The 17,784-nt window shown below is 47.5% G+C and overlaps 1 protein-coding gene across 1 annotated transcript in view; it reads left to right on the forward strand.

Moving 5' to 3' along the window:
• The window catches only part of SLC16A6 (solute carrier family 16, member 6), a 13,789-nt gene extending 3,474 nt beyond the window's left edge, over window positions 1-10,315 (forward strand). Inside the window, exons 2-5 of the mRNA XM_006886400.1 lie at window positions 1,506-1,649; window positions 6,330-6,458; window positions 7,419-8,225; window positions 10,065-10,315. Of these exons, the coding sequence (XP_006886462.1) occupies window positions 1,506-1,649; window positions 6,330-6,458; window positions 7,419-8,225; window positions 10,065-10,315 (1,331 nt within the window). The remainder of the gene's footprint in view (window positions 1-1,505; window positions 1,650-6,329; window positions 6,459-7,418; window positions 8,226-10,064) is intronic.
• The last annotated feature ends 7,469 nt before the right edge of the window (window positions 10,316-17,784 follow it).

Below are 17,784 nucleotides of genomic sequence, written 5' to 3' on the forward strand. Positions count from 1 at the left end.
TACAGCCTCCTCCCACGTGGTGTACAGCCCCCTCCCACGTGATTTACAGCCCCCTCCCACGTGGTGTACAGCCTCCTCCCACGTGGTGTACAGCCTCCTCCCACGTGGTGTACAGCCTCCTCCCACGTGGTGTACAGCCTCCTCCCACATGGTGTACAGTCTCCTCCCACGTGATTTACAGCCTCCTCCCACGTGATTTACAGGCTCCACAGGCTGACTGGGGGCTCAGCGCTGGGTCAGTTCTGACTCTAGAGCAGCGAGTTGTTTACTAGCCGTTGTGAGGAAGAACTGATGGCTTGGAGGTTGAATTCTCACCTTCCGGGCGTGAAGGTCTCAGGTTTAACTCCTGGACAGGGTACCTCATGCAGAGCCACCACCGGCCTGTCCATGGAGGATGGACATGTTTACTCTGGATCCAGAAGACCTTCCAGACTAGGAGGAAGTAGTAAGAAAGGCCTGGCAAACCACTTGTGAAAAACCAGCCAATGAAAACCTTATGGACGATACTGGTCAGATATGCAGCTGGCTTTGGGGGACAGCGCAGGACCAGGCAGTTTCTGGACCAGTGAGTGTTTCTATCTGTTGAGTGGGGTCACCATGAATTAGGACGGGTTAGTTTGATGTCAGCTAATAACAAAGAATTATAGAGTCCTAACTACAACTCATTACCACTGAGTTGGAAACAACTCACGGCTGACCAGCCAGCAAGTTTGCAGAAGCTGCTAACTGCATGGGCGGAGACTGCCCATCTTTCTCCCTTGGAGTGGTTGGTGGATTCCAACTCCATGCCTTTGGGTTGGCAGTGCAGCTCCTCCAGAACAAACAAACAAAAATCTAATTCAAATAGTGCAACAATGAATGAATGAAAACCCAAAATCTCTGTAAATGTTCATTAAAATTAATAAAATTTAATAATTGAAAAAAAATCTAATTCAGCAACCACTTTAATATGTCTGCCCCAGCGCTTCTCTCTAAAAGAGAACTGAAAAACGGCAACAATGCTTTTCAGAAGAAATTTCAAATGAAACAAAGCTAGAATTTGACCCTCCAGGGAGCTGCTTAAAATGAATCCAAAAGGATGGGTCTAGAGAGAAAACAACTCAGGCAATTGTTTTTACAACTTAATGCTGCATAGTGAACCCATTTACTCACAGTGAACCAATTTGTTCACAGTAAAATCAACTGCTATCACAGAATAACACGGGTGCATACTTAATTTTGTAGGCAATTCCTGATGAGTCAAAAAGTCTTTCATCTAAAAAGACAGATCTGAGTTTGACACAATTACTCCACCTTTCTCTTGAAGGAGCCTGGGGCAGATTGTCTAATTTGAATAGCTAGTAAATAATCTGGCAGACTTAAATAACCACAGCGTAAAGTTGATGATCTGTCTCGCTGTCCCTCATGGTAAACTCCTGAAAGAAGGCATTGTGTGAGGGCTAATGCTGAGGTATTATTCCCCGAGCTCAATCAAGTATTCCTTTGTTCCCATTCCTTCCCTGCAGCTCCCCTCAGTACGGTCCTGAGCAACCGTTTTGGACACCGGCTGGTGGTGGTCGTCGGAGGGCTGCTGGTCACCACAGGGATGGTGCTGGCCTCCTTCTCACGAGCCGTTTACCACATGTACATCACCGTCGGCATCATCTCTGGTGAGCGCTTCTCCTGGCGGAAAGGCTCGGGATACCTATGTTCTCAAACACAGTCCAGGTTGGAGTTCCTGGGTTGGGGCAGAGAGTTGCACAGGGACTATTCACTGGAGGCTGGCGGTTCAGAGCCACCGAGAGGCACCTTGGAACAGGTGTGGTGATCTACTTCCGAAAGGTCAGGGCTCTGAACACGCCATCGTACTCCACACAGTGGAGCTACCAGGAGTCGGAACCCGGTCAGTGGCAACTGACAATAACAACCATCAGACAATGGTTCTCTCTTGATTTTTTGTAATTTGTTGTTAAATTAGAGCATGGCTTTTGAATTGGGTTTTGGGGGCTCCAAGGCATATGGGAATCTATTCTCAAACACCTAAGTGGTTTTGCTTGGATTTTTTTTTTCTAAATTCTCCATGGTCACGTCCCTTTTGCTTTATTTTAGAACCAAAGGCCTTGGATTTACCCAGCATTTCTCTAATAGGAAGTTTGAGGACCGAGGGCTGTGGGGAATAGCAGAGTCTGGAGTCTCAGTCTTGGGGGTCTAAGAAACTAAACTTTTTCCCATTTAAAAGGCATCCTTATGACATTCAACACTTGGAAAAGCTTCACAGACTATCCTTGTCAGTATGTGAAGGACACTTATGCTGGTTCAGACAAGGACACGTTCTCCTTTGACATTAACTTGCCTGAGAAAATCCAGTCTTATGAAAGAATGGAGTTTGCTGTGTGCTATGAGTGCAATGGGCAGACATACTGGGACAGCAACAAAGGCAATAACTATAAGATCATCCAGGCTGCATTAAAATCTACTCAGGGCCTGGTCGAGCCACAGAATGGACCAGATTTTGGAATAGCCTTTGACCAGTTTGGAAGCCCTCGATGTTCCTACGGTCTGTTCCCAGGATGGCCTAGTTATTTTGGATATGAAAAGCTAGGGCCCTACTATTAGTGACTGGTGTATGGCTGAGCCTGTATACAAACAAGCCTTAGTCACAGTGGGATGCAGATGAAACCAAATAAAGGGTAAAGTTGAACTGCCATCAGGCATAATTTTTTTAAATAAAGGATCCTGTTCACTTTTTGCCTTAAGCCAGCAAAAAAAAAAGGCATCCTTATAATACTAACAATACTTACAGTATCGTAGACACAGTTGTGTGTGTGCATATACGCATCTGTACATACATATGTACACATGTATGGATTTAAGGTTTCCTTATACTCCTGCAAATATGAAAAGACTCATTTCCTTCCAAGTAGAAGTCTAAGACTGACAGATTATCAAAATTCTTCTCAATAATAGTTGTGTTCCAACTACCAGCAGAAATAAGAAAGATTAGAGCAGAAAGGAATGAAGGATAAAAAAAAATATGATCAGACATTAGTTCTCTGAAAAGATTGGTAAAGTCAACAAACCATGGGCAAAATTAGAAAAAGCAAGAAGATGTAAATGAAAATAAGAAATGAGATGAGGGATGCTATTACAGAACCATCTAAGAGGATCGTAACTGAATATTATGAAATATGCCAACAAATTTGGAAATCTAGAAGAAATGGACAAATTTCTAAAAACACACTGCCTACTTAGACCAACAAAATCAAAGGCAGAAAATCTGAACAGAGACAGACAGGTAGATAAAAGACATTGAAGAAGTTGTTAGAAAGGAAAAAAAAACAACCCACACAAAACTCCCAGCAAACAAACCCAAAAAACCCTCTGGCTCAGAAAGCTTCACTGCAGAATTCCACCAGGCATTCAGAGAAGGGTTGAAACCAATTCTATCTCCTCAGACTGTTCTAGAACATAGACAAGAAAGGCATGCCCAGAATTCAGTCAACGAAACCAGGAAACAAAGCCAGGCAAAGACACTAATTGAAAAGAAAATGAAAAAAAAAAAATCATGGGCTGGTACCCCTCATGAATTGTTGTTGTTGTGTGCCATCAAGTTGGAACTGACCCATAGCTGACCCTCCAGCAGGTTTTCAGAGACAGTAAATCACTCAGGAGGAGATTGCCCATCCTTCTCCTGCAGAGCATCTGGTGGATTTGAACCATGTGTCTCTGGCATTGCGGCAACTACTTACCACTGTTGTTGTTGTGTGCCGTCGAGTCGCTTGTGACTCATAGTGACCCTATGTACAACAGCCATAAACTCCGCTCTGTCCTGTGCCAATCGCACCATCTCCGATACACCCATCCCGATTACCCCAGTCACTGAATCAGTCCACCTCATAGAGGGCCTTCCTCTCCTGCGCTGTCCCTCCACCCTCCCAAGCATGATGTCCCTCTCCAAAGACCTGTTTCTCCTTACAACATGTCCAAAGTATGTTAGACGAAGCCTCAGAATCCTTGCCTCCAAGGAGCAGCCCAGTTTAACCCTTTCCAGGATGAATCTGTTTGTTTTCCTAGCAGTCCATAGTACTCTCAATACTCTTCTCCAGCACCATAGCTCAAAGGCATCAATTCTCTTTCTATCCTCCTTGGTCACTGTCCAACTCCCTGTTGCATAACAAGTGATTGTGAAGGCTGTGGCCTCTATCAGATACACCTTAGTCTCCAGAGAGACACCATTGCTCTTCAGTACTTTGGAGAGGTCCCTTACAGCAGACTTTCCCATAGCAATGCGCCTTTTAATTTCCTGGCTACTGGTGCCAAGAGTGTTGACTGTGGAGCCACGCAAACTAAAGCTGTGTACAATCTCAATCTCTTCACCATCCATCCTGATGCTGCCAGTTGGTCCAGTGGTGAGAATCTTTGTCTTCTTGACATTGCGCCTCAATCCATATTGGAGGCTGCAGTCCTTTGATCCTCTGCAGCAGGTGCTTCAGGTCCTCCTAGAGATGCAAAAATTCCCAATAGATCTCAAGCCAATCAGAAGGTGGTCATATGGATATAGACCTGCGAGTAGATATTTCTACGTACATATTGGCAAATGTTGCCATCTCTACTCGTATATACATACAATAGCATGTACGAGGCACACTTGCAGAAAATACTTAGGCAGCGAGACTGAACCACCGTAGCAGAATACTAAAGCATGCAGCCTCCCGGGACAGCCAGGACACAAGGCAGAGCACAGTCCACAGACATAACAGTCTACACCCTGGTTTGGTGGGTAGCACCTGGACTTGCAGAAATTGCTGACAAGCCCCGTGAAAAAGCAACCATGAGTCTCTTTATCTCCTGCCCCAAGATAAGAGGACAAGAACATGAAAATCAGTGGAAACAATTCGTTCACGGGATCAGTGGCGGATTAATGGCTCACATGAACCCCGGCCTCCTCTAACCTGAGACCAGTACAACTAGATGGCATCCAGCGACAACTCCGACCCAGACAACACCACAAGGTCCTGATGAGAATAAAGAAAAGAAAAAAGCCAAAGCCAAAAGGGGTGGGGGGAAGGGAAAATAAAGACTAGACCACTGCCTGGAGCAAACCTTCTAATTTGAAACTAAAGCTGTGTCCTCCCAGTCAGATGACGGACAGAATTGTAAACAAACCAGGGGAAGAATGTCCTCCCAGAGCAGACCACTGGAGGAGACAGGCAGGGCCACTCCTGCTCACAGCCAATGATGAGAAGAGAGGGGTGGGGAGCTGGAGGCATGAAAATGAGGAAATGAAAGAGTGCAGGGATATGACCACTCACTGGCTGGGGGAGTGGCATGGATGTATAACCCACTGGCTGGGGAAACTAATGTGTTCTTAAACTTTCACTGAAAGCACAGTAGTTGTTAGGTGCCATCGAGTTGAGTATAACCCACAGTGACTCTATGAACAACAGATCAGAGCCCTGTCCTACCCTGTGCCATCCTTACAGTCTCTGACATACCTGAGCCTTTGCCATAGTTACTGTGTCAATCCAACTGGTCAAGGGTCTTTGTCACCCTCGCTGCCCCTCCACCTTCCCAAGCATGATGTCCCTCTCCAAGGAACAGCCCCTCCCAGCAACATCCCAAAGTTTGTAAGACGAAGCTTCATCATCTTCGCCTCCAAGGAGCACTCTGGCCGCACCTTCTCCAAGACATAACTGTTTGTTCTTTTGGGAGTCCACAAGATATTCATTCAGTGTTCTTCTCCAGCGCCACAACTCAAAGGCATCGATTCTTCTTCTGTCATCCTTATTCAATGTCCTGCTCTCAGAAGGACAGCAAGTGACTGGAACGACTATCATCTGAATCGGGTGTATAGTCTTCAAAGAACAGCATTGCTCCCAGTAATTTAAAAGCACAGTAGAATTTTTTTTTAAATTATATTCATCATGAAGTATTTCATCCTGAAAAAGGAAAGCAGAAATGGAGATCAAAAGCCCTAAGATTTTTTAATACTCTTGTTTGGTAACAAAGAGAGTCAGAAAGAAAAAAAAAAGGGCAGCTCACAGAAAGACGGGCTGACCCAGTCACCACAGCAGTGGCTTCAGATGCCCAGCGGTTATGAAGATGGCACAGGGCCGGGCAGCGGGCTGCCATGACTGGAGCCAGTGGTCCCACGAAAAGCCCCCAGCACCACCGGGCGGCACAGCTGGACCGCTGCTCAGACATTGTCTTTTCTGGACCGATTCACCCTTATCTAGAGTGGAGCACAGGGCTGTGGTCCACTTTGAGGATTTAAAAACCCAGATCTCCGTGCACACCCTCCCGGCCCCGGCCTGTGATGCTCACGACTCACTTCTCTCTTTCCTTCCCAGGTCTGGGATACTGCTTTAGCTTCCTGCCGACGGTCACCATTCTGTCACAGTACTTTGACAAGAGGCGCTCCGTGGTGACGGCCATCGCGTCCACGGGAGAATGCTTCGCTGTGTTTGCTTTTGCACCAGGTATGTGGATCAGCGAGGGGTTTCATGCCACCAACCTTTAGGGTGGAAGTCAAGTGCTTACAACTGCACCACCAGGGCTCCAGTAACTTAAAAAATAAATAAATAAAATAGCAGCCTCATGGGCGTTGAGTCGGAAGTGACTCATAGCTGACCCTCCAGCACGTTTCTGGAGACTGCCCGGCTTCCACGGAGCCCCTGGTGGATTTGAACCTTGAAAGTTCACAGCCTTTGGATTGCACAGCGACATGTCACAGACGATAGCCCCTTGATAAATAGTTTAGGCTTTGCAGATACATTGTCTCTGTTACAACCACTCACGGGGCCCCGGAGGCAGTTGGCGGCAAGGCCACCAGTTCTAGCCCACCAGCCCCTCCATGAGAGAGAGGGGTGGTCATCTGTTTCTGTCAAGGCTCCAGCCTTAGAAGCCCCACGCGGCAGTTCCACTCTGTCCTGCAGGGGGACTGTCAGAATTGTCATGTCAGCAGTGAGTTTGATTTTGGCCTCAACTCCTCAGCCCCGTGTCACAGCATTTAAAGCAGCTGGAGCTCAGGCAAGCCATGCAGTGTCCAGTCAAACTTTATTAACAAAAACAGGCAGCAGGCCAGATTTGGCCCTGAAGCCACAGTCATAGTTGGCTGGCATTGACGTGGATCACAAAGCAGTGGTGTCACTTCTCATGCCTCTGCCTGGCCAGATGCACCCCTTCAAACGCTCTGCAAGCCCTGGGCTGAAATGCTGATTTTGTAGCTAGTGACCACTTGGCACCTTTTCTTCTGATGGTCTGAGAAAAGTCCTAACGCTTAGGCTACAGGTGACACCGGCTGGCCCCACGCACACCGCTGCTGCGGGAGTATGTTTCAGAGATTCTCACCAAATCAGAACCTTCTTGTTGGTGTTCCCTGCTGGGTCCCATGTCCACCACTGACCTGCGGCTTTCTCTCCCCTTGCACACGCCCCCAGCCATCATGGCCTTGAAGGAGGGCATCGGCTGGAGAAACAGCCTCCTGCTTGTGGGGATGATGCAGCTTAACATCGTCATCTGCGGCCTGCTGCTGAAACCCATCGTCATCAGACCACCCCCCTCGCCCAAGACCCCCGCCCAGGAAAGCCGGAAAGAAGTGCATATCATGCTGGAAAATGAGAAGACACGCACCTCCATCGACTCCTTCGACTCAGGAGTGGAACTAACTACCTCACCCAAGAATGTGCCTAGCCACGCGGACCCGGAGGCCAAGGAGCCACGGCAGGGCCTGCCCAAGGCCAGCCCCGAGCACGGCGAGGCGCGGGCCCCACTCCTGGACTTCTCCATCCTCAAGGACCGAGGCTTCATCTGCTACGCGCTCTTCGGCCTCTTCGCGACCCTGGGCTTCTTTGCCCCCTCCTTGTACGTCATCCCCCTGGGCCTCAGCCTGGGCATCGAGCGGGACCGCGCCGCCTTCATCCTGTCCACCATGGCCATCGCCGAGGTGGCCGGCCGCGTGGGCGCCGGCGTGGTCCTCAACCGCGAGCCCATCCGCAAGATCTCCATCGAGCTCATCTGCGTCATCTTGCTGGCCGTCTCCCTCTTTGCCTTCACGTTTGCTACCGAGTTCTGGGGTCTCATGTCATGCAGCGTCTTTTTCGGTTGTATGCTGGGGACGGTGGCGGGCACCCACATCCCGCTGCTGGCCGAGGACGATGTGGTGGGCATCCAGAGGATGTCATCAGCGGCTGGGGTCTACGTCTTCATCCAGAGCATATCGGGACTGGCCGGCCCTCCCCTGGCAGGTAACGTGAACACATTCCAAACCCCCATCTGCTCACTTCCTGCTCTGGTGGCAAATGTGCTGATTTTTATGCTTCTGTGATTTTCAGAGATGCTTAGAGGAAAGGCTTTGGGTCAGGTGGGGAATTCTCATCTGTGGGGGCTCCGTTCCCAGCCAGTGCACTCCACTCCCAGCTACCCCCTGCCTGGCTGAGACTTGTTGTGTTGATAGGATTCTGAATAGAAGTCAGCTGAGCAGAGACCAAAATAGACTAGGAAGAAAGGCCTGGAGATCTGCTTGTGGAAGCCAGCCATTGAGAGCCCGATGAAGACGTTGGTCTGGTTCCCTGAGGTCTCTGAGGACCGTACAAGACCAGGTAGGATTGCCTTCATTGTGCATGATGTCACCTCACCGTGACTCGGAGGCTGACCTGACCACAGCTTATACAAGAGGCCCTTAGCCTGTAACACATCAGGCTACTAATTGAAAGGTCAGGAGTTTGAAGCCACCATCTGCTTCACGGGAGAGAGGTGGACAGCCGCCTTCCGTAAAGATTTACAGCCTCAGAAATCCACAAAAGGTGGCCTAGAGTTAGAATCGACTCGATGGCAGTGTAACACGACGACAGAAATGAGAGATTCGCGGAGGCATTCCTCTCCATTTTAATGTGAGGAAACTTAACGTCAAAGATGTAAGCTAAGCCAGCGGCCAAGAGATAAATTAGCGACCATGTCAGGATTAGAAACTGTGTGCAGCCCAACGCATCCCAGGATCTGCCTGCCGTCTTGCTTTGCCGAGTGTGAGAGTCGAACCCCTGGACTTAGGACCTCCTTACGCAGGACTTGTAGAATAACAGAAAAGTCTGTACGCTGCCGTTCCTTAGGGGAGGTGTTAGGGGGCTGCGAGCACAGCAGCCCTCAGCCAGTACTTCATTGCTTACTATGGGATGGTTCCTTAAGAAAGGCTATAAGTAATTTTCCTCTCTTAGAGGAAGACCCTCTATGAAGTAGATTGATTCAGTGACTGGGGTAAACGGGGTAGGTGTGTTGGAGACAGTGAGAATTGATGTCTTTGAGCTGTGGTGCTGGAGAAAAGTATTGAATATACCATGGACTACTAGGAAAACAAACAGGTTTGTCCTGAAGAGGGTGAAGCCAGGCTGCTCCTTGGAGGCAAGGATTCTGAAGCTTCTGACATACTTTGGACACGTTGCAAGAAGGGACCAATCTTCGGAGAGGGATGTAATGCTCAGGAGGGTGGAGAGACAGCGCAGGAGAGGAAGGCCCTCTATGAGGTGGATTGATTCAGTGACTGGGGTAATCGGGGTGGGTGTGTCGGAGACAGTGAGATTGGCACAGGACAGAGCAGGGCTTAGGGCTGTTGTACACAGGGTCGCTATGAGTTGCAGGCAACTTGATGGCACATAACAACAACAATAGCAACAGGTCTAAAATAGGCCCTCAAAGTAACTGTGATTAGAAATCTTATTCCATGCTAACAGATGCTGGGAGCGGCCGCAAATGAAAACAAGAGCTTTTTCCTTACTTCAGAAGATAATATTTTTTTAAAATAGCATGCATCTCACCACCCTGTGTGGTAGATTCTGTGGACAGACTCAGCCCATGAAAACTTGGTAGCGGCTTCATTTTCTTAGGTGCAGGGTGGTGTGTATGCGTGTGATTTATTTTTTTTCTCTCTCAACAGGCTAGAAAAGATTCTTACCATAAACATCTGTTCTTTCACACTTCAAAAACATAAAGCAACTGAGAGGCTTCTGGATAGATGGGAGCCTGGGCGAGCTGGGTAGACATCCAGGGATTCTAGCAGGTCTGTGCTGATGAATGCGTATGCTTCCTCCCAGGTCTGCTGGTCGACCAAAGTAAGATCTACAGCCGAGCCTTCTACTCGTGTGCCGCGGGCATGAGCCTGGCAGCCGTGTGCCTGGCCCTCGTGCGGCCCTGCAAGCGGGGACTGTGCCAGCGGCAACCGTCAGAGGAAACAACCGCGGAGTGTCGCCGTGAAAAAGTACTACAAGACATCCCCGAGGACTTTCTGGAAATGGACCTGGGAAAAAATGAGCAGAGAGGTCACTTGAAATCGGGGGCAATCTGATGTGCTTTCCTGGAACATCAGCTGCAGTGGTGGCTGGAGTGGGCTGGGATGGAGGGTGGGGCAGGCGGGAGCTTCATGGACACAGGTTCGAACCCCTCTACTCCACTTTCAAAATGCATTTTTAAAGGGAATGTATCTGAACAGCGCCACCAAGATCCTTTTTTTCTGAAGCTTTCCTTTTTTGCTTGTTGGGTTTGTTGTTGTTGTTTTTCTTTCCCAAAGCCAAAACAAAAACCAACCAAACATTCTTCTGTAGATACACCTGGATGTATTCAGTAGCAATACAAAGACACGCAGAAGGACTCTGTGGGGTCACACTGCAGTTCTGAGATAGTGCGATGCATCGGCAAAGTGGTTTTTAGATGATTTCACGTGTGACTGATCAACCACTGTCTTATAAAATGACACCTTGCCCAGGTCACAGAGATGAAAATGGCCATAAAAAAGAAAAAGGGGGAAAAAAGCCAGCAAAAATCACTTTTGCAATTGCTAATTCTCAAAAAATAGAACTAGATTATGAAATCCTCTTTGGCAGATACTGAGGTCACCATGTAAAACTTAGGGCCTCTTCATTTTTCCCAACTCTCCACATAGGTGAAATGGGGTGCACAGACGCACATCAGGCCCTTCAGCAGAAATCTTACAGCTATGGAGGACTTGAACTTCATTCATGTGAAGACTCCTGCTTCTTTTTGAGGGCCAGTCATTACCACAAGTATTTCAATACCAAATATACAGGATGGCGTTCAGAAAAGGGTGTTTTCCTATTGCTTAGAATTATTCTGAAATACGTGATTGTAGCGTCTTTAATTTAAACCACTATTTATTATTAAGTTATTCTAGGATGCATGATCAAAAGACGTAAAATCTGGAACATAATCAGCCTCTGCATTCTCTGCATTCTCTGCAGCCCTTTAGATGCCTCAACAAGCACGTCCTGTCTTGTAAAGTTACACTCCTGAGAAAGCCAGGTCGGAGGGACTGGTTCTTTTGCTCCACGGCCATGTTTGCTACTTACTGAGGGGGAGAAATGACCGACAAGTCGCCTTAGCTTTTCAAAGTCATTTTGTTTCATCACTTACACTTGAGGATCTTCTCCGATCAGCATTAGATTTTATGGAATTGCTGCAGCATTTCTGATTATTATTATTTTTTTTAACATCATCCTGTTGATGTTATTTCTGTATCTCACGTGGGAGCAGCAGAGAATTCTGTTTTCCCATTACAGGCTCTAAGTCAGGGCTCACGACTTCTCAGAGAATGGGCCTTGATTGCACTAAGCCGCCGTGTGTCAGTCATTGTGTTGTGGAGTTCAAGTACCCGATGTCTTGTTCTTAGCATTGTTCTGTCAAGAGGAGAACAGGTGGGCTCCTTGTCCCTCTGTCCTCTTAGCCTACAAGCAAGCCCCCGAGGCTTAGCAGGGAAGTGCTGGGCTGCTGACAGGAAGGTCGGCGGTTCAAACCCACCAGCTGCTCTGTGGGACAAAGATGAGGCAGTCTGGCCCATCTCTGAGATGAAGGAAAGCCTCGGACGGAGGGCCTCCGTGAGGCCAGTCGGCTCGACGCCAGTTGGCTTGTCTTGTTTTGCTTGTCACCCTGCGGGTGTGGCTCATGCTAGCTCCCCCACCTCTGTTCATCTTCACTGTTAATTTATGACAACTCAGGGGGAAACATAAATCTATATATTTATATATATACATATATATGACAGCCTAGTCTGAATACAGGTACACACAAGCTTGAATACTGCTCTGCACTGAAACGCAAGTGGCGGAGGTCGTCACCACCTGCTACGCTGTGGGCAGCATTGTGTCCGCCATGGAGCTAGGACAATCTGTAGAACTCTGGGGGCGGGCGGGGACAGGTGACGCCGTGGCAGTGGCAATGCTTCCGTCGCTGCCTCAGGACTTGGAGCTGGTGGCCGCGCTGCAGCTTACATGACTTCAGCACTTTACGACGTTTTTATTTTACTATGAATGTTCAATCCCGTTTACTATTTATAATGGATTTCTGTGATATCTGCTCCGTGTCCACCGTTAACTGCATGGCAGCAAAAGGTATGCCGATTTCAGTATGCCAATAATCGAGGTTTTTAAATGTCTGGAAGAAAACACAAATTAGGATCGCAGATTTGTTCTGTGTTAGTGACCTTCTGGTACTCCTAGATTTGCAATAAACTTCAGGCTTTTTTTTTAATTAAAGAGACTGACTGCTGTTAAGCTGGTGCTTCTGTTGTTTAAGACCTTCTAATCTTATCAGCGTCCGTTCATTGTTTGATTCAGTAAAAGTCCAAAGAGACCCCAAAAGATTCTGAACTCTTAAAACATTTCTACTGTCTTTTAGTTTTAGGAGAGACACAGGAGCCCTGGTGGCACAGTGGTTAGTATTAAACTGCTAAACAGAAAGTCAGTGGTTCAAACCAACCAAGGACTCTGTGGGAGAAAGGTGTGGCCCTCTGGTCCACAAACAGAAGAGACTTGGAGCCCTACGGGGCAGTTCCACTCTGGCCTGCAGGTCACAATGGTCTCAAAAGCAGTGAGTTCAATTTGATTTGGTTTGAGAGACACGTTTGTTGTTGTTGTTGTTGTTGTTATGTGCTATTGATATCACCTGCAACTCACAGTGACTCTTATGTACAACAGCTCTGAAGGCTGCCCTGTCCTGAGCCAGTCCCACTGACTCCGAAACACCTACCCCTCTGCCCCAGTTACTGTATCAATTCATCTCATCCGGGTTTATCTTCTCCTGCACTGTCCCTCCACCTTTCCAAGCATGATGACCTTCTCCCAGGACCAGTCTCTCCTGGCCACGTGCCCAAAGTATGTGAGACGGAGCTTCAAAATACTAGCCACTGAGGAGAAACTTGGTTTTACCCTCTCTTGTACAGACCTGTTTGTTTTCTTGGCGGTCCATAGTATGTTCAAGACTCTTCTCTCCAGCACTACAACTCAAATGCATCAATTCTGTCGTCCTTAGTCACTGTCCAGCTCTCTGATACTGACACACACAGGTCCCTAAAGGTGCATACGGAGCTGATTTCTTAACACAGAAAATTACATGAATGGATCTAGGACAGTGCATGAATGAAATGTAACAGTGGCCACAAAGAGTACTGTGGTAAGCCTGTCCAAAGCAGTAAGTGTGGTAGTTAAAAGACTGTTTCCTCACTTAGGGAGCTCTGCGGCACCGTCTGCAGGGGCCCTACCTCTCTGGCAGTTCGGATCCCCAGCGGCTGGGTCCTTGGGAGATAGGTGGGCAGTCTCTGGTGATTTCCAGCCTCAAGCTCAGTGGAAGGTCAGCTAGGAGGAGTCCGTTCCAACTCGGTAAGTGTGAGTCTGATCCTTAGTTGGCAACAGTGGTCACCCTGAGGCACCCTGGAAAATCTAAGCGATCTGGTTCCTTTCAAAGAACACGGCCTGAAAAGCCCAGGGGGCAGTGCCACCACGCACACACGGGTGACCAGTGACTGTGAGTCAGGGCTGAGTCGCCGGCAACCACCAGCAACGGCAACAAAATAAATGGTGACAGAACTTCCCAAGAACTCTTCTAACCTTTAAATAAACAGCACAGACTCTTCCCGCCAGGGATTGCCAAACTTTTTTCCTTAAGTCTAGATAGTAAATATTTCAAGGCTCTGGGGTCCAGATGGTCTCTCTTGCCACGACTCGGCTCTGCCCTGCCTACTGTAGCGTGAAACAGCCCACATACGATGCGTAACCGGACAATAAATGAGTGTGGCTCTGTTTTAAGTTTTATTTATAGACACTGACATTTGAATGTCATAAAATTTTCGCATGTCATTAAATACGATTCTTTCAGGTTTGAGGATTTTTCCCCCCCCCCAATCACTGAAAAATGTCAAAACCATTTTTAGTGTACAGGCTGTTTGAAAAAAAAATCAGCCAATGAAAACCCTTTGAATTGCAACAGTCCAGTAACACCAACAGTCTGCACAGATTGATGTGGTCAGAGCAGCTCTGGGACCACAGGTGTCTAAGCTGACTGCACACTTAATCAAGGTCACCTTTCACTTACTGCCTTGACCTGGTTGGCTTATTCCTGCAGTAGAAATGTAAACTGTCTCCACCCCAAAACAGTTACCCGAGTTGTAAAACTGAATTCGGATCTTAGGTTCTTTTAAGACAAACCCATCCTTGATATGTTCTTGTTGTTAAGTGCCGTTGAGTTGTAGGCGACTCATAGCAACCCTATGAACGAAAGACCTAGACACTTGTATAACTTTCGTCCTTTCTCCAGGTTCATAGAGTTTCCGGAGGCAAGCTACTTTGGAAGTGGATGCCGCTCCTGCTTCCAAGCTTGTTTTAATCGGGGAGCTCCACCAAACACTGTCCACCATGGGTAACCATTAATGCATTTGACACATCAGTGTCACAGTGTTCAGTTTCACAGCAGCCACAAATTACCTCTGTACAGCAAGTGGACACACCAGGGCTATACGACCTAGAAGAATGTTTCACAAAAAAATTTAAAAACAGGCCTGAGGGCCACGGAGAAGAGTCACCCACCTTTGGCTTGGGAGCATCACTTTCTGTATGTGATATACTGCAAATAATAAGTGAGATCCTAAGGGCAGTCAAACTGTGTGTGTAATCGTTATGCAAAGTAATAAGAATTTAAAAATAAAAAACGAAAAATTATCTAAGTGGCTAAGGCATGAACGTTTAACGAACAAGTTGCTTTCATAGAAATCCTGTTGTACAAAGAAGCCAAATACAAGAATAGTATCAATTAAAATACAAAACATTGTAAGCATCCTACAGGCTTTCCTGTGTTTGGATTCTGTCTTCTGCTCATGCTCCACTTTCATCTTCTCAGCAGGAGTATCATCCACTTAAGCCTTCCCTTCTTGAATTAGTTTCTCTGCGTATTTCATTATCATTTCAAAATGATCAGAGGTATTAAGTAAACTGATCTGGTTTGATCTTCTACTCCAACACTACTCAGTCATAAGGAGACTTAATGGCACCCCATGGTTAAACACTCGCCTGCTATCCAAAAGGTCAACAGTTCAAACCATCTGCTCCCATCGAGCACAGCCCTACAGACCTTACAGGCAACCCAACTCTGTCCTAAAGGGTCGCTGTGAATTAGAACCGACTCAGTGGCATACACCACCACTGCCACCACCAAAAGGTGCATTAGAATTGCACCTTCTGAGGGGAGCTCTGGTGGCCTAGTGGTAAGGAGCTGCAACTACAATCCCAGAGGCGCACAGTTCAAATCCACCAGATGCTCTGCCGGGGAAGGAGGGACAATCTCCTCCTGTACCAGTCAGATCTGATTTGACGGTACACTCACACAAAAATAATAAAATAAAATAAAAACTAAAAAAAAAAAAAGAATTGCACCTTCTGGCAGCATCATGATAGGTGGAGAAGAGACTGAGATTGTTAACAGTTTCAGCTTGCTCGGATCCACAATCAACACTTGTGGCATCAGCAGTCAGGAAATCAAAAGACGAATGGCACTGGGAAAATCAATCTGCTGTCAGGGACCTCGCCAAAGTAATGCAGAGCAATTATGTCAGTTTGGAGACTAGCGTGCGCTCTATCCAGGCCATGGGCTTTGCAATTACTTGATACTCATCAGAGAGCTGGACAATGACTACGGATGATAAAAGAATCAATGCCTTTGAGTTGTGGTGCTGGGGAAAAAAGGAATTGAACATACCATGGACCAGTAAGAGAACAAACAGGTCTGTCCTCGAAAGGGTGAAACCAAGCTGCTCCTTGCAGGTAAGGGTCTTGAAGCTCTGTCTGACATACTTTGGGTAGGTTTCCAGGAGGGATCAGCTTGGAAGTATGGAGGAACAGCCCAGGAGAGAAAGAGCCTGGGTGATACAAACTGACTCAGTGATGGGGTAATGGGGGTAAGTGTGTCAGAGACAATGAGACTGGCTCAGGACAGGACAGGGTTCAGAGCATTGTACATAGGGTCACAATGAGTTGCAGGCAACTCAGCCGCACATAAGAACAACATACATGAGACCCGGCCACGCACTTGGGACATAGCCACCACACAGCCACACACCCATGGAACCTTGTGTGTTGCAGTTAAATGCGGAACAAGTTTCAATAGAACTTCCAGATTAAGACTAGGAAGAAAGGCCTGCTGATGTGCTTTCCAAAATCAACCCAGAAAAACCATACGAATTACACACCCCCGGCCCCCTCTGTAGATCCTGGGTGTGGTGTGCAACAGACAAGGTTTCCTTCTGTGTGCATGGGGCCACCATGAGCCGGAGCCTGATGCTACCAAAGCCAGCATGTCCTATGGAGGACTGCGGTACATAGGCCAACCACCCTTTGTAAGTAAGGGCACTGCCATTGTTATGTACCAGAGAGTCCCTCCTGACTCTGACCTTGTGTGCAGAGCAAAACACTGCCGGTCCTGGACTGACCTCACATTCTCAGCTGTGCTTAAGCCCATGGTTGTACCCTGCTGTGTCAATCTATCTCATAGGGGGTCTTGCTTCTTTACAAGGACCACCGACTTTTCAAAGCATGACATCTTTCTCCAGAGACTGGCCCCTTCTCACAACAGGCCTAAAGAATGTGAGGAAAAATCTCGCTGTCTCACCGCCAGTCTTGGGAACATTCTGGCTTCCCTTCTAAGATGTATTTGTTTTTCTGGCAGTCCACGATAGACTCAACCTTCTTTACCGACATAAAAAGGATTGATTCTTCTTAGGTTTTCCCTGTTTGCTTTCCACTCTCACATGCCTATGAGATGACTGAAAATAGCAAGGATTTTGTCAGACACACTTTTGCCCTGAAAGTGACATCCTCGCTCTTGAGCCCTTTAAAGAGCGCCTCACAGCCGGATTGTCTGGTGCAATATCTCCCCCTCGTGTTCAGTCTCCGCAATGACTCCCTGCGGTTGCCGTATCAGAAAAGTGCAAACTTCACTTTTAGTGGGGTTTTTTAGTTTTGTTTTAAAAAGGCAACTCTCACACTCAAATAAAGACTGCTCTAGTAATATCAAATTAAGACGCTTGCCCTAGAGTGGATTTTAAAATATATCTCACCAAGGATTATTGACAGAAAACACAAACTATTTCACCCATTTGTATACAACTTCAGAACAGACACACTGGCTTACCCTGGCAACATCAGGTAAAGGTGATGTCAGGTCAGTCCAGATTCGTGGAGACCCCGGGGGTGTCACAAGGTCTCCACAAGGCTTCCAGGGGCTGATTTTTCAGTGACTGTCAACACATTCTTCAGAAGTGCCTTGTGGTGGACTCAAACCACCAGACTTGTGGTTAGCAGCAAAGACACAAACAATCTGCGTTCAGGGACTCCCACCTTATCAACTGGCTGCCCTAGAATTCTGCCCTAAACTTTCCCTGCCTCTCTACACAGATGGCACCGTCTCTACCTTGCCCCGAGCCCCAGTCTTACACCTCCAATGCTTGTCTCCAACACATGGGACTTACTTCTCTAGTGC

Source organism: Elephantulus edwardii, unplaced genomic scaffold (genome assembly GCF_000299155.1).
Source record: "Elephantulus edwardii isolate Elephantulus edwardi_28Jun2011 unplaced genomic scaffold, EleEdw1.0 scaffold00048, whole genome shotgun sequence".
NCBI lineage: Eukaryota > Metazoa > Chordata > Mammalia > Macroscelidea > Macroscelididae > Elephantulus > Elephantulus edwardii.